We start from the raw sequence: 13,568 nt of genomic DNA on the forward strand, positions 1-13,568 counted from the left end.
GTCACACAGACATGGCACCATAACCCTGCCACCTCTGGTGCCACATGGACATGGCACATGGATACTGTCACCTCATGGACATGTCATCAGAACACTGTCACCTCTGGGTGCCACATGGACATGGCACCAGAACACTGTCACCCCTGGGTGTCACACGGACATGGCACCACAGCCCTGCCACCTCTGGTGCCACATGGACATGGCACATGGATACTGTCACCTCATGGACATGTCATCAGAACACTGTCACCTCTGGTGCCACATGGACATGGCAGCAGAACTCTGTCACCCCTGTGTGTCACACAGACATGGCACCATAACCCTGCCACCTCTGGTGCCACATGGACATGGCAGCACAGCCCTGTCACCACTGGTGCCACATGGACATGTCACCATAATCCTGCCACCCCTTGGTGCCAGCATGGGACAACCACAGGAACATGTCACCATAACACAAGGACATGTCACCACAACCCTGCCACCCCTTGAGGCCAGCATGGGACAACCACAGGGACATGTCACCATAACACACGGACATGTCACCATAGTCCTGTCACCTCTGGTGCCACATGGATGTGGCACCAAACCCTGTCACCCCTGGGTGCTGGCACAGGGCAGCCTCGGGCACATGTCACCCACGGCTGTCACCACGTGGTGGCACCCGGCAGGGCGGAGGTGCCGAGGCCACCACATGTCCCAAATTCCCGGCCCGGCAGAATCCCCGGAGCCGAGGTGGGGAGGGGACAGCCACCAGGTTTGGGGTGACCTGTGCTGCTGGGGGGTCACCGGGGGGTCACACTGGCGCGGCTGGGGGTGACAAAGGGGACGCAGGCTGTGACACCCCGAGGGGCCCTGAGTGCATTCCTGGGGAACGGGGGTGCCATGGAAACCAGCGGCTCCTGCGGAACAACGGAACAGAGAGAAATCCCGAAATCCCAAAATCCCGGCAGGGTTTGGGGCCAGAAAACAGAAACTGGGGTTTGGGGGGGCTCGGTGAGGGGGAAGGTACAGCCTGGGTGCCGCTGGGACCCTCTGGTCACCCTCCATGGGGCTGGGGACACACAGGGTCCCCATTCCGGTCCCAAGGGTGCCTGGGTGCCACTGGGACCCTCTGGTCACCCTCCATGGGGTTGGGGACACGCAGGACCATCCCCAGGGGTGTGTGGCAGCAGCCAGGTGCCACTGGGACCCTCTGCCACCTTCCATGGGGTTGGGGACACCCAGGACCCCCAGCTTGTCCCCAGGGGGATGTGGCAGCAGCCAGGAGCCAGCAGAACCCTTTTTCCATGGGGCTGGGGACACGCAGGACTCCCAGCTTGTCCCCAGGGGGATGTGGCAGCACCTGGGCACCAGTAGGACTCTGTGCCCCCCCTCCGGGGGGTTGGGGACACCCAGGGTCCCCCAGCAGCACCTGGGCACCAGTGGGACCCTGTGCCCCCCCTCCGCGGGGTTGGGGACACACACGGGGGCTCAGCCCGCAGTGTGGCAGCAGGGTCAGACCACAAAGGGGGCCCAGGGCTGTCCCCTGTCCCCCCCGCGGTGCAGCCGCTCCCGATTCCCCGGCAGGAAGATTCCCCTAATCCCATAATTCCCAGAAGTAGGGCACGGCCGCGCCGAATCCGCGCAGATTTGGGGCAAAAGCGGCAGAAACGGAGCCGGGGCCGGGGCTGCGGCGGGAACGGGGCTGAGCGGGACCCCAAAGGGCGGCGGGACAGGGGAGCCCCGCGGCTGTGGGGTGACGGCTCCCGGGGTGCTGGGGAGCGCAGCCTTTTGGGGTGCAGAGCCCTGGGGCGCTGCGATGGAAAGTCCTTCGGGGTGCAGAGCCCTGGCGTGTAGGGGAACAGAAATTTTGGGGTTCAGAAGCCTTTGGGGTGCCGAGCTATGGGATGTGGAGATGCAGAACCCTTTGGGGTTCAGAAGCCTTTGGGATTTCAGGGTGCCAAACTCTGGGGGATTGAGGTGCAGAGCCCCGGGCTGCTGGGGAGCAGAAAGTTTTTGGTGTGCAGAACCTTTTGGGATATTGGGGTGCAGAGTTTTTTGGGGTATTGGGGTGCAGATCCTGTTGGGTTACAGGGACCAGAGCCTGGATATTAAGGAACAGAGCCCCGGGATTTTGGGGTGCAGATCCTGTTGGGTTATAGGGACCGGGTATTAAGGAACAGAGCCCTGGGATTTTGGGGTGCAGATCCTGTTGGGTTACAGGGACCAGAGCCTGGGCTATTGGGGAACAGAGCCCTGGGATTTTGGGGTGCAGATCCTGTTGGGTTATAGGGACCAGAGCCTGGGGTATTAAGGAACAGAGCCCCGGGATTTTGGGGCACAGAGCCTGTTGGGTTATAGGGGCCAGAGCCTGGGGTATTAAGGAACAGAGCCCCGGGATTTTGGGGTGCAGATCCTGTTGGGTTATAGGGACCAGAGCCTGGGCTATTGGGGAACAGAGCCCCGGGATTTTGGAGAGCAGATCCTGTTGGGTTATAGGGACCAGAGCCGGGCTATTGGGGAACAGAGCCCCGGGATTTTGGGGTGTAGATCCTGTTGGGTTACAGGGACCAGAGCCTGGGGTATTGGGGAACAGAGCCCCGGGATTTTGGGGTGTAGATCCTGTTGGGTTACAGGGACCAGAGCCTGGGGTATTGGGGAACAGAGTCCTGGGATTTTGGGGTGTAGATCCTGTTGGGTTACAGGGACCAGAGCCTGGGGTATTGGGGAACAGAGTCCTGGGATTTTGGGGTGTAGATCCTGTTGGGTTACAGGGACCAGAGCCTGGGGTATTAAGGAACAGAGCCCTGGGATATTGGAGTGCAGAGCCTGTTGGTTTATTGGGACCAGAGCCGGGCTGTTGGGGAACAGAGCCCTGGGATATTGGGGTGCAGATCCTGTTGGTTTATTGGGACCAGAGCCGGGCTATTGGGGAACAGAGCCCTGGGATATTGGGGTGCAGAACCCCAGGATGTCAGGGAGCAGAACCCTGAGGTGTTGGGGTGCACAGTGCAGGATGTTGGGGTGCAGAGCCCTTTGGGACACAGAGACCTGATTTGCTGGGGAGCAGAGCCCCAGAACGCTGAGGAGCAGAGTCTTGGGGTGTCAGGGAGCAGAGCCTCTTAGGGTCCAGAGCCCAGGGGTGTTGGGGACCAGAGTCCTGGGATATTGGGGTGCAGATCCCAGGATGTCAGGGTGCAAAGCCCAGGATATCGGGGCAGAGATCCCAGGATGTCAGGGAGCAGAGCCTCAGGGGGTGCAAAACCATCCCCCAACCCCACAGAATACCGGGGGCTGCCCCCCTGCAGGAAGAACCCCGGGACCCTCTGCTGTCCCCGGGGTCTTAGGGGGTCCTGTGGGCACACAGGGGGACAGGGACAGTGGGGCTGAGTCCTCCTGGGGTGGGGACCTCGGGGTCCCCTCTGGCACCCCTGGATCCTCCTCACTGGGGAGAAACTCCTGCTCCTGGCTGGGGGAAACGGGATGGTGGGGATGGGATGGGATGGGATGGGATGGGATGGGATGGGATGGGATGGGATGGGATGGGATGGGATGGGATGGGATGGGATGGGATGGGATGGGATGGGATGGGATGGGATGGGAACACTGCAGTGGGGTGGTCACAGTGGGATGGGGACACTGTGGTGGGATGGGGTGGTCACAGTGGCATGGGGACACTGTGGTGGGATGGAACCAGCAGTGAGAGCCCACCCAGTCCCACGATCTCCCCGATGCCCCTGGGGACTGGGCCGGGGCCAAAGGCAGCGCCCCGGCCATGGGTGCAGGGACACAGCAGCGGGGATAAGCAGCAGGAACAAGGACAGTGCCCGTCCCCACCCTGGGGACACTCCCGGGGCCGGCTGGCACCGAGGGACAGGAGAGGAGCCGAGGTTGGGCACAGGGCCAGGGAGTCTCACCCAGCCCCGCACACGCAGAGGGGATCGGGAAGGGCTGGAACCTGCAGGACCCCCCCCCCCCCCCCCCACGGCATCCCAGTGACTCCAGTGCCACCACCCCGAGCCCGGATGGGCCGGAGGGGACCCCAAAGGGGCCCAGCGTCACCTGGCGGGGGGCACGGGGCCGGGAGGGCTGGGCAGGGGACACCGGCGGTGCCAGCGCTGCCAGGGCCGGGCTCCCCGGGGAGCGCTGCAGGCGGCGCAGGCCCCGGGTGGGTGGAATTTCCTCATCCCTGCCAGCCCCGCTCCCTGCGCACCGCCCGGGGGGCGGCTCCGAGCGCCGGGAGGGACCCCCACAGCGGCCCGGGAGGGGACCCCCACAGCGGCCCGGGAGGGGACCCCCACAGCGGACCGGGAGGGGACCCCCACAGCGGCCCGGGAGGGGACCCCCACAGCGGACCGGGAGGGGACACCCGCCCGCTCCCGGAGCCGGCTCTGACCCTGTGGTCACCCCAAATTGGGGACCGGGGGCTCCTGACTGGCACCAGGGGCTGCCACGGCCCGAGCGGGAGGTGGGAGCCATCCCAAGGCCCGGCTGCGTGCGCGCCTGGAATTCCCTCATCGAGCATTCCCACATCGGGCATTCATTCCCACATCGGGCACTCATTCCCACATCGGGCACTCATTCCCACATCGGGCGGGCATTCCCAGCCCATTCCCGCCTCTCCTCTCCGGCCAGGGTGTCCCACCCCACCGGCCACCCCAAGCCGGGCTGGGCACCCCCTGCCCGCGGCTCCCTATGGAAGGCACAGCCGGGTTCGGGTTCTCCGTCACCATTCCCGGCTGATCTCGGCATGCCCGGCGGGACCTGAGCGCAGCCACAGCAGCCCCAGGGAGCGGCCCCGGGTTTTGGGATGGCTCCGGGCACAGCTCCCGCTCCCCGGACTGGGCCCGGCTGCCCCAGGGCCCGGCTCGGGGCCGAGCAGCCCCAGCGAGGCCGTGGCGTCCCCTCCCTGCGCCACCGCGGGCAGGGACACCCCGGGGTCCTGCTGCGCTGCGGCCCGGGAAGGGGACAGCCCGGCGACAGGGACATCCTGGGGACAGGGACATCCTGGGCATGGGGATGCTTAGAGAAGGGGACATCCTGGGGACGGGGACACTCCAGAGAAGGGGAGCCCTGCCCAGCGCAGGCCACAGCCACCCAAGGGCACGTCCCGCAGCCCCGCTGTCCCCTGCTCCTCTCTCCGCAGCTCCCGCATCCCCGGGGCCCTCCAGGTGCCCCTCACCGCCGCCTCCTGCCCTTCCCATTCCCCTGCCGGGCGTCTCGGCCCCGCAGTGCGCCAGCCCGGCCCGCGGCCCGCACCCCGACCCGCGGCCCCGCACCCCGACCCCGCACCCAGCCAAGGTCAGGCGCGGGGCGGGCCCCGCCGCGTCCCCTCCCCGCGGGACCCCCGGCGGGCCTGCAGGAAGGTGACCGATCCCGGGGCCCCGGTGCGGAGTCCCGGCTGCGGGAACCCCCCGGCATCCCCCCGGCCGCGCCGAGCCTCGGGGGGCGCTGAGCCCCCGCCCCCCCGCTCCCGGGACCGGCCCCCCCATCCCCGTCCCCATCCCAATCCCCGTCCCCGTCCCCATCCCGGGGCCGCTGCGGCGTCTCGGGAGAGACAAAGAGGCGGCGGCGGCTCCTCCCGCAGCGGCCCCGGGATGCGGCGGCCCCGGAGGCCGGAGGGGCTCCGGGCCGCGGCCAGGGGAAGGGAACGGAGGGGACCCCCGCGCCCCCCACTCGCAGGGAGCGGCCGAGGCTGGATGGCCGCGGCGGCTGCGCCGTTAATGCCGGGAAGGGCCGCGGCGGGGCGGGGGGCGGGAGGAGCCCCCCGGTCCCGCATCCCAAGGTGAACGAACGGGCGGGGGGAGCTGCCGGGGGGGGCCGGGGTGCCGGCCCGGTGCAAGGGCGGGACGGCGGGAGGGGAAGGGCAGCGCGACCCCGCATCCCCCCCGCGCATCCCCGCGCATCCCCCGCGCTCCCCGCTCACCGGCAGCCGGGCGGGGAGAGCGAGTGGAAGGTGGAGAGCGAGAACATCTCGGCGCGATCCGCCATTTTCTCCGGCCGGGGCTGCGCCGGACTGCGGAGCTGCGGGAGCGGGGGGGGAGCGGCGGGAGGAGCTGCGGGAGCGGCGGGGGAGCGGCGGGGGGCGGGAGGAGCCGCGGGACGGGGGGGACGGGGGGCGGGAGGAGCTGCGGGAACGGGGGGAGAGGGAGGAGGAGCTGCGGGGAAAGGGGGGAGAGGGGCGGGAGGAGCTGCGGGAGCCGCGGGGGGAGAGGGAGGAGCCGGGGGGGCGGGGGCGGCGGGAGGGAGGGAGGGGGAGGGGGATATGGGATGGGGTGGGATCGGATCAGATCGGGTGGGATGGGGTGGGATGGGATGAGGGGCGGTCCAGGGGGTCTAGAGAAGGAGGGGTCTGGGGGTGTGGGATGGGATTGGGGGAGTTATGGGAAGGGGGGTGGGATAGGGAGGGAATGGGGAGTGGTCCTGGGTGGGCGGGGAGGGAATCTCCTGAGGGAAGGGAAGGGAAGGGAAGGGAAGGGAAGGGAAGGGAAGGGAAGGGAAGGGAAGGGAAGGGAAGGGAAGGGAAGGGAAGGGAAGGGAAGGGAAGGGAAGGGAAGGGAAGGGAAGGGAAGGGAAGGGAAGGGAAGGGAAGGGAAGGGAAGGGAAGGGAAGGGAAGGGAAGGGAAGGGAAGGGAAGGGAAGGGAAGGGAAGGGAAGGGAAGGGAAGGGAAGGGAAGGGAAGGGAAGGGAAGGGAAGGGAAGGGAAGGGAAGGGAAGGGAAGGGAAGGGAAGGGAAGGGAAGGGAAGGGAAGGGAAGGGAAGGGGCTTTGGGATCGGGTGGGATCAGGACGGGCAGGAAGGGGTCGGAACGGGGGGGATGAGGGATCTGTAGGGACGGGGGGTCAATAGGGGGCCAGAGGGTCTATAGGACATCAGGGGTTTTATAGTGGGGTCAGGGGGTCTATAGGAGGGGTCAAGGGTCTATAGTGGGGCCAGAGAGTTTATAGGGTGGTCAGGGGGTGCATGGGGGGTTCAGGGGTTCTGTAGTGGGGCAGGGCGGTTTATAGAGTGGTCAGGGGGTCCATAAGGGGTTCAGGGACTCTCTAGTGGGGCAGGGCAGGGTGGTCGGTGGTTCTGTAGTGGGGCAGGGCGGTTTATAGGGCGGGCAGGGGGTCCATAAGGGGTTCAGGGGTTCTGCAGTGGGGCAGGGCGGTTTATAGGGCGGTCAGGGGGGCCATAAGGGGTTCAGGGGTTCTGTAGTGGGGCAGGGCGGTTTATAGGGCGGGCAGGGGTCCATAAGGGGTTCAGGGGTTCTGTAGTGGGGCAGGGCGGTTTATAGGGCGGGCAGGGGGGCCATAAGGGGTTCAGGGGTTCTGTAGTGGGGCAGGGCGGTTTATAGGGCGGGCAGGGGGTCCATAAGGGGTTCAGGGGTTCTGCAGTGGGACAGGGCGGTTTATAGGGCGGGCAGGGGTCCATGGCGGGGCGGGGCTCTGTAGGGGCGGTGACAGGCCGGGGGCGGAGCTGTCCGCGGTGCTGAACGCGCGAGGGGGGGGGGACAGGGGTCGTACGGGGGGCAGAAGGGCTAGAGGGGATCGGGGGTCTATAGGGGATCCCGAAGCTCTGTAGGGGCGCTGAGGGATCCATAAGGAGCTCCGGGGGTCCATGGGGTGGGTAAGAGGGGACAGGAGCCGTGTGGGGGCTGGGAGCAGAGCACAGGGGGTCAGGGGTCTATAGGGGGTCGGGGGTCTCTAAGGGGATCAGGGCTCTATAGGGGATCAGGGCTCTATAGGGGATCGGGCCCTACGGGGCGCAGGACAGGGACGCTCTGTAGGGTCGCTGAGCGGCGCCGGGAGCCGCGCAGGGCCCGCGAGCGGAGCTGTCCCTGGTGCTGACACCGGGACCGGACAGCGGCCGCCGCTGGTGGCCGCAGGGGACAGCCAGGGAGCGGGGAGGGGACACCAGGGACGGTCCCAGTTTGGGGGGCGGGCAATGGGACCCCCGCACTGCCACCCGTGGGATGTGGGGTTTCTCAGTGTCCCCCATTCCGTCAGTGCCACCCCTGTGTCCCCAATTCCCTCAGTGTCTCCCATGTCCCCAAGCAAGGCCAAAGCCATTTTGGTGCCACCGCAGGGCCCAGGGGACACCCAGGGCACCCCAACCCCCTCCCCCCCGCCATGACCCACTCCTGCCTGTGATCCCTTCCTGAAATTCCCATCCATCCCAACATCCCCATTCCAAACCCTCCCAACATTCCCATCCATCCATCCATCATCCATCCATCCATCATCCATCCATCCATCCATCCATCCATCCATCCATCCATCCCTCCATCCATCCACCCATCCATCCATCCATCCATCCATCCATCCATCCATCCATCCATCCACCATCCATCCATCCATCCATCCCTCCATCCACCATCCATCCATCATCCATCATCCATCCATCCATCCATCCCTCCATCCATCCATCCATCCATCCATCCATCCATCCATCCATCCATCCATCCCAACATCCCCATTCCCAGTTTCCAACCCAAAATTCCCAGTTTTTACCCCCTTCCCACTCCCATCTTCACCCCAATATTCCCATTCCCATCTCAATCCCAACATTCCCATTCCCAGTTTTCACTCCAACATTCCCATCCATCCCATCACTCCCAGTTTCCATCCCAACTTTCCCATCTTCATCCCAACATTCCCACTTTTCACCCCACTTTCCCATTCCTTTCTTCACCCCAACATTCCCATTCCACATTTCCACCCCAACATTCCCATTCCCATCTTTGTTCCTTTGGGGTTTTGGGACATGGCCCTGCCCCAGCTGGGATTTGGGGTTCCAGCAGCTCCCCCCAAGGTGTTTGACCCCCATTCCATGGGGAAAACATTCCCTAAAAACCGAGCAGGATCTTCCCAAGCCCAGGGATTCCCAAACTCCCAGTGGGAACTGTGGCTTTAAGGGACTTCAAAGGATTTCCACGGATAAGCTGGGCTCAATGTTCCTTTGGGATCCTGCTCCAGATGTTCTGGGATTCCTCTGGCCCCTGCCAAGGCCTGACCCCTTTCCATGGAAAACGATCCCAAATCTGGGAGCTGAGCCTGCCCTGGCCCAGGCTGCGGCCGCTCCCTCTTTTCCCGGGGCTCATTCCCTGGAGCAGATCCCGATCCCCGCTGGCTCCCGGCAGGAGCTGGGCAGGGCCAGAAGGACATTCCCGATCCCTGCCCCGATCCCAGCAGAGCTGCCCTGGCCCCCAGCCCGGGGCACATCCCGCTTTTCCCGGGCTCTCCCTGCTCCCATCCCTGGCAGCCCCTGCCCAGCCCGGGGGGGCTCGGGGGCCCTTCCCGAGGCACTGCCGGCATTCCATGGGCAAGGATTCCACAATTCCCCAATCCTGCTGTGGTTTGGCTTGGAAGGCCCTCCCAGCCCATCCCGAGGATCCCCCAGGATCCAGGAGATCCCACGGGCACCGCCCAGGAGGTTTTCCAAGTGTTTCCATTCCCAGCATCCATGAATTCCACCCCGGGTCAATCCCAAACCTTCAGCTCCTGGAATGGATCCTGAGGATCCACCCGGACCTGCGAGATCTGAAAAACGGGAGAAATTCCCGCTGGGACAATCCAGCCTGAGGAAAATCCATCCCTTCAATCCTTCCCCCCCTCCTTATCCCAAGTTTTCCCCTTTCCCTCTCACTTCCAGCCGAGTCCTTCCCATGGAGCCACAGGGTCTCCTCATTCCCACATCCCCAAATCCCAGCCCCTCTCCTCCATCCAACCCCCGCCACTTCCCACCCCAACACGGAACATCGGCTCCCGGAGCAGCAGCTGGAGCGGCTGGAGCTGAGATCCCACCAAAACAAAGGAATTTCCCTTTGGAAGAGGAAAAGCCAAAGCCGGGAAATCCCAGATCCAGGAGCGCCTGGCACGGCCCAGCCCCGAGCCCAGCCCAGGCCCCATGGAAATCTGGGAAGCAAAGGGAAATCCCTTGGGAATGAGGGAGCCCCGGGGCTGGCCCAGGGCTTCCAGAAGCTTCCCTGAGAATCCCAGGATGAGCCAGAGCCCATCCCGAAGGAGCCCGGGAGCCACCTCTGCTCCAGGCTGAGCCCAAATCCCAAATCCCCCCGGAGTTTTCCAGCCCAAATCCCAAACCCCCCCGGAGTTTTCCAGCCCAAATCCCAAACCTCTCTGGAGTTTTCCAGCCCAAATCCCAAACCCCTCTGGAATTTTCCAGCCCAAATCCCAAACCCCTCCAGAGTTTTCCAGCCCAAACCCCAAACCCCTCTGGAGTTTTCCAGCCCAAACCCCAAACCCCTCTGGAGTTTTCCAGCCCAAATCCCAAACCCCTCTGGAGTTTTCCAGCCCAAACCCCAAACCCCTCTGGAGTTTTCCAGACCTTTCCCAAATCCCTCTGGAGTTTTCCAGCCCAAACCCCAAACCCCTCTGGAGTTTTCCAGCCCAAACCCCAAACCCCTCTGGAGTTTTCCAGCCCAAATCCCAAATCTCTCTGGAGTTTTCCAGCCCAAACCCCAAATCCCTCTGGAGTTTTCCAGCTCAAATCCCAAATCCCTCTGGAGTTTTCCAGCCCAAATCCCAAACCCCTCTGGAGTTTTCCAGCCCTTCCCAGCCCTGCTCCCTTCCCTGGTCCAATTCCAGCCCCTCCAAGGCTCTCCAGGATTCCAGATGGGGCCTCGCCAGGGCCACCTTTGGGAAATTTGGGAAAACTCCCGGAAAAGGTTTGGGATCACCATCCCCGCAGGGGTTTGCAGCCCCGCAGATGTGACACTTGGGGACACAGAGGGGTGGCCTTGCCCCGCTGGATCCCAGGGGATTTTCCAGCCTCAGTTCCCCCCCCGGGCAGGCCGGGGTGGCAGCAGCAGCAGCTGGCACAGATGCCACCCCCCCCGTCACCCATCTGTCACCCCCAGCCCCCCCGGCACTTCCCGAGGCTCCGGACATAATCCGGGATCGGGGCCGGGCATCGCTGCCACCCCTGAGCCCGGGAATGTCACACGGGGGGGGACAGGGGGGCCCCGGGTGGCCTGAGGGGACCACCAGGAACAGGCACAGCTGGACACGGACACGGGGCGGGCCCGGAGTTTATTGGTGACCACGGGCAGGGGACAGGGTGGCCATGGGGGGACAGGGTGGGGTTTCGAGGGGGGCTTTGGGGTTGGGGCTGTCTGTGGGGTGGGACAGGGCTGGGGCTGTCTGTGGGGTGGGTGTGGGGTTTCTGGGGGGCATTATGGGGCTGGGGGTGTCTGTGGGGTGGGTGTGGGGTTTCTGGGGGGCATTATGGGGCTGGGGGTGTCTGTGGGGTGGGCACAGGGTGTTTATGGGGTAGGACAGCGTACAGGGTGTCTGTGGAGGGGTTTAGGGTCTCCATGGGGGCATAGGGTGTTTATGGGATGGGACAGGGTGTCCATGGGGGCACAGGGTGTTTATGGGATGGGACAGGGTGTCCATGGGGGCACAGGGTGTTTACGGGATGGGACAGGGTGTCCATGGGGTGGGCACAGGGTATTTATGGGATGGGACAAGGCACAGGGTGTCCTTAGGGGCACAGGGTGTCCATGGGGGCACAGGGTGTCCATGGGGTGGGACAGGGTGTCCATAGGGGGCACAGGGTGTTTATGGGGTGGGACAAGGCACAGGGTGTCCATAGGGTGGGCACAGGGTGTCCATAGGGTGGGCACAGGGTGTCCTTAGGGGCACAGGGTGTCCATAGGGTGGGCACAGGGTGTTTATGGGGTGGGCACAGCCACCAGGTCCCCGTGCCCTCAGCCCTGCTGTCCGTGGCCGGCCGGGGGCTGGCTCAGGGGGGTGTCCCCGTTGTCCCCCTGTGCCAGCAGCAGATCCAGGTAGGCCCCAGAGATGAGGTCCTGCTCCCCGATCCCCAATTCCCGCAGCAGCTCCCGCGCCAGGCGCTGCCCGTCCTCCTCGCTCTGCTCCGGCCGCAGCACCACCTGGGCCACCCGCTGTCACCCAGGGCCACTCAGGGCCACCCGGGGCCACCCAGGGTGCCACCCCCCGTGTCCCCTCACCTCCAGCTCCAGGAAGTCCCCGAGCCCCTGCACCCGGTCCAGGTGCAGCCGGGTCTGGCCCAGCAGGAACAGGAGCCGCTCCTTCCTCACCGTGCCCAGCACGCCCAGGGACTGGGACAGCACCGCCTGGGGACACGGGGACAGGGCTGACAGGGGGTGACAGGGGTGACAGGGACCCCACAGAGCCCAGGGACTGGGACAGCACTGCCTGGGGACACGGGGACAGGGCTGCCAGCGGGTGACAGGGACCCCACAGAGCCCAGGGACTGGGACAGCACCGCCTGGGGACACGGGGACAGGGCTGACAGCGGGTGACAGGGGTGACAAGGGTGACAGGGACCCCACAGAGCCCAGGGATTGGGACAGCACCGCCTGGGGACACGGGGACAGGGCTGACAGGGGGTGACAGGGGTGACAGGGACCCCACAGAGCCCAGGGACTGGGACAGCACCGCCTGGGGACACGGGGACAGGGCTGACAGGGGGTGACAGGGGGTGACAGGGGTCCCACAGAGCCCAGGGACTGGGACAGCACCGCCTGGGGACACGGGGACAGGGCTGACAGGGGGTGACGGGGTGACAGGGGTGACAGGGACCCCACAGAGCCCAGGGACTGGGACAGCACCACCTGGGGACAGGGGGACAGGGGTGACAGCGGGTGACAGGGACCCCACAGAGCCCAGGGACTGGGACAGCACCGCCTGGGGACACGGGGACAGGGCTGACAGGGGTGACAGGGATCCCACAGAGCCCAGGGACTGGGACAGCACCGCCTGGGGACACGGGGACAGGGGTGACAGGGGTGACAGGGACCCCACAGAGCCCAGGGACTGGGACAGCACCACCTGCGGGCACAGGGGGTGACAGGGGTGGCACAGCGGGTGACAGGGGTGGCACAGGGGTGACAAGGTGGCACAGGGGCCCCAGGTCGCCCCCAGCCCCGCTCACCTGCAGCCCCTCGGGGTCGGCCGTGGGGGTGATGCTGAACCTGGACAGTTTGGGGCCGGCACTGTCGGGGCGCTCGTAGAAAATCAGCTCCCCCCGGCCATCCTGGGGACAGCCACAGGTGGGGACAGGTGAGCACGGGACAGGTGAGCACAGGGCCAGGGCCAAGCCTCTCCAGCCACCCTTCACCTGTGTCCGGCGCAGCTTGAGCCGCCCCCGCGGCACCCGGAAGAACGTGTCGGTCTGGAGCAGCACCTGCCCGGCCCCGGGGCACACCTGGGGCGGTTCCTGCCCCTCACCTGTGCCCGGCCCGGCCCCGGGGCACACCTGGGGCGGTCCCTGCCCGGCCCCGGGGCACACCTGGGGCGGTCCCTGCCCGGCCCCGGGGCACACCTGGGGCGGTTCCTGCCCCTCACCTGTGCCCGGCCCGGCCCCGGGGCACACCTGGGGCGGTCTCTGCCCGGCCCCGGGGCACACCGGGCACACCTGGCCCACCGGGCCCAGCCCCCGCAGTCTGAGGGCCGCCCTCAGCGCTTCCTCCCGCGCCCTCAGCCGCGCCTTCACCTCCACGTTCCGCCGCATCCCGCCGAGCACGCCCATTGGCTGCCGCGCACGCGCCACCTCCCCGAGACGTCTTTCTATTGGTCTGTTAAGTCGTCAATCAGAGA

General features: G+C 65.9%; 2 protein-coding genes across 10 annotated transcripts in view; both read right to left on the bottom strand.

Annotated features, from left to right (window-relative positions):
- The window catches only part of MAPK8IP2 (mitogen-activated protein kinase 8 interacting protein 2), a 30,660-nt gene extending 24,625 nt beyond the window's left edge, over positions 1-6,035 (bottom strand). The window contains exon 1 of the mRNA XM_059847640.1: positions 5,906-6,035. Within this exon, the coding sequence (XP_059703623.1) occupies positions 5,906-5,970 (65 nt within the window). The 5' untranslated portion in view covers positions 5,971-6,035. The remainder of the gene's footprint in view (positions 1-5,905) is intronic.
- A 4,958-nt stretch (positions 6,036-10,993) lies between these two features.
- On the bottom strand, positions 10,994-13,499 carry LOC132327940 (uncharacterized). Of its 9 annotated transcripts, XM_059847651.1 has the most exons (6): positions 13,378-13,490; positions 13,261-13,293; positions 13,090-13,176; positions 12,904-13,005; positions 11,957-12,082; positions 11,587-11,878 (listed from the first exon to the last, which is right to left on the bottom strand). In XM_059847651.1, exons 1-6 carry the CDS (start codon positions 13,480-13,482, stop codon positions 11,693-11,695), a joined length of 639 nt encoding a protein of 212 aa, XP_059703634.1. In that variant the 5' UTR covers positions 13,483-13,490; the 3' UTR covers positions 11,587-11,692. The 9 variants fall into 9 exon arrangements, 8 of the variants coding, with proteins under 8 accessions (XP_059703634.1, XP_059703632.1, XP_059703630.1 ...); XR_009486657.1 differs by adding an exon at positions 10,994-11,580 and having other exon boundaries at positions 11,622-11,878; positions 13,090-13,490; XM_059847649.1 differs by lacking the exon at positions 13,261-13,293 and having other exon boundaries at positions 13,090-13,260.
- Positions 13,500-13,568: the final 69 nt, after the last annotated feature.

Source organism: Haemorhous mexicanus, chromosome 5 (genome assembly GCF_027477595.1).
Source record: "Haemorhous mexicanus isolate bHaeMex1 chromosome 5, bHaeMex1.pri, whole genome shotgun sequence".
NCBI classification, from domain to species: Eukaryota; Metazoa; Chordata; class Aves; order Passeriformes; family Fringillidae; genus Haemorhous; species Haemorhous mexicanus.

Excerpts from the sequence above, each read along its gene's own strand:
- LOC132327940 (XM_059847643.1), bottom strand. The coding sequence starts at position 13,482 with ATGCGGCGGAACGTGGAGGTGAAGGCGCGGCTGAGGGCGCGGGAGGAA. Across the intron at positions 13,006-13,089 it reads TCAAGCTGCGCCGGACACAG|GATGGCCGGGGGGAGCTGAT; the intron begins GTGAAGGGTGGC and ends GGCTGTCCCCAG. Across the intron at positions 12,083-12,903 it reads CCGACCCCGAGGGGCTGCAG|GCGGTGCTGTCCCAGTCCCT; the intron begins GTGAGCGGGGCT and ends CCGTGTCCCCAG.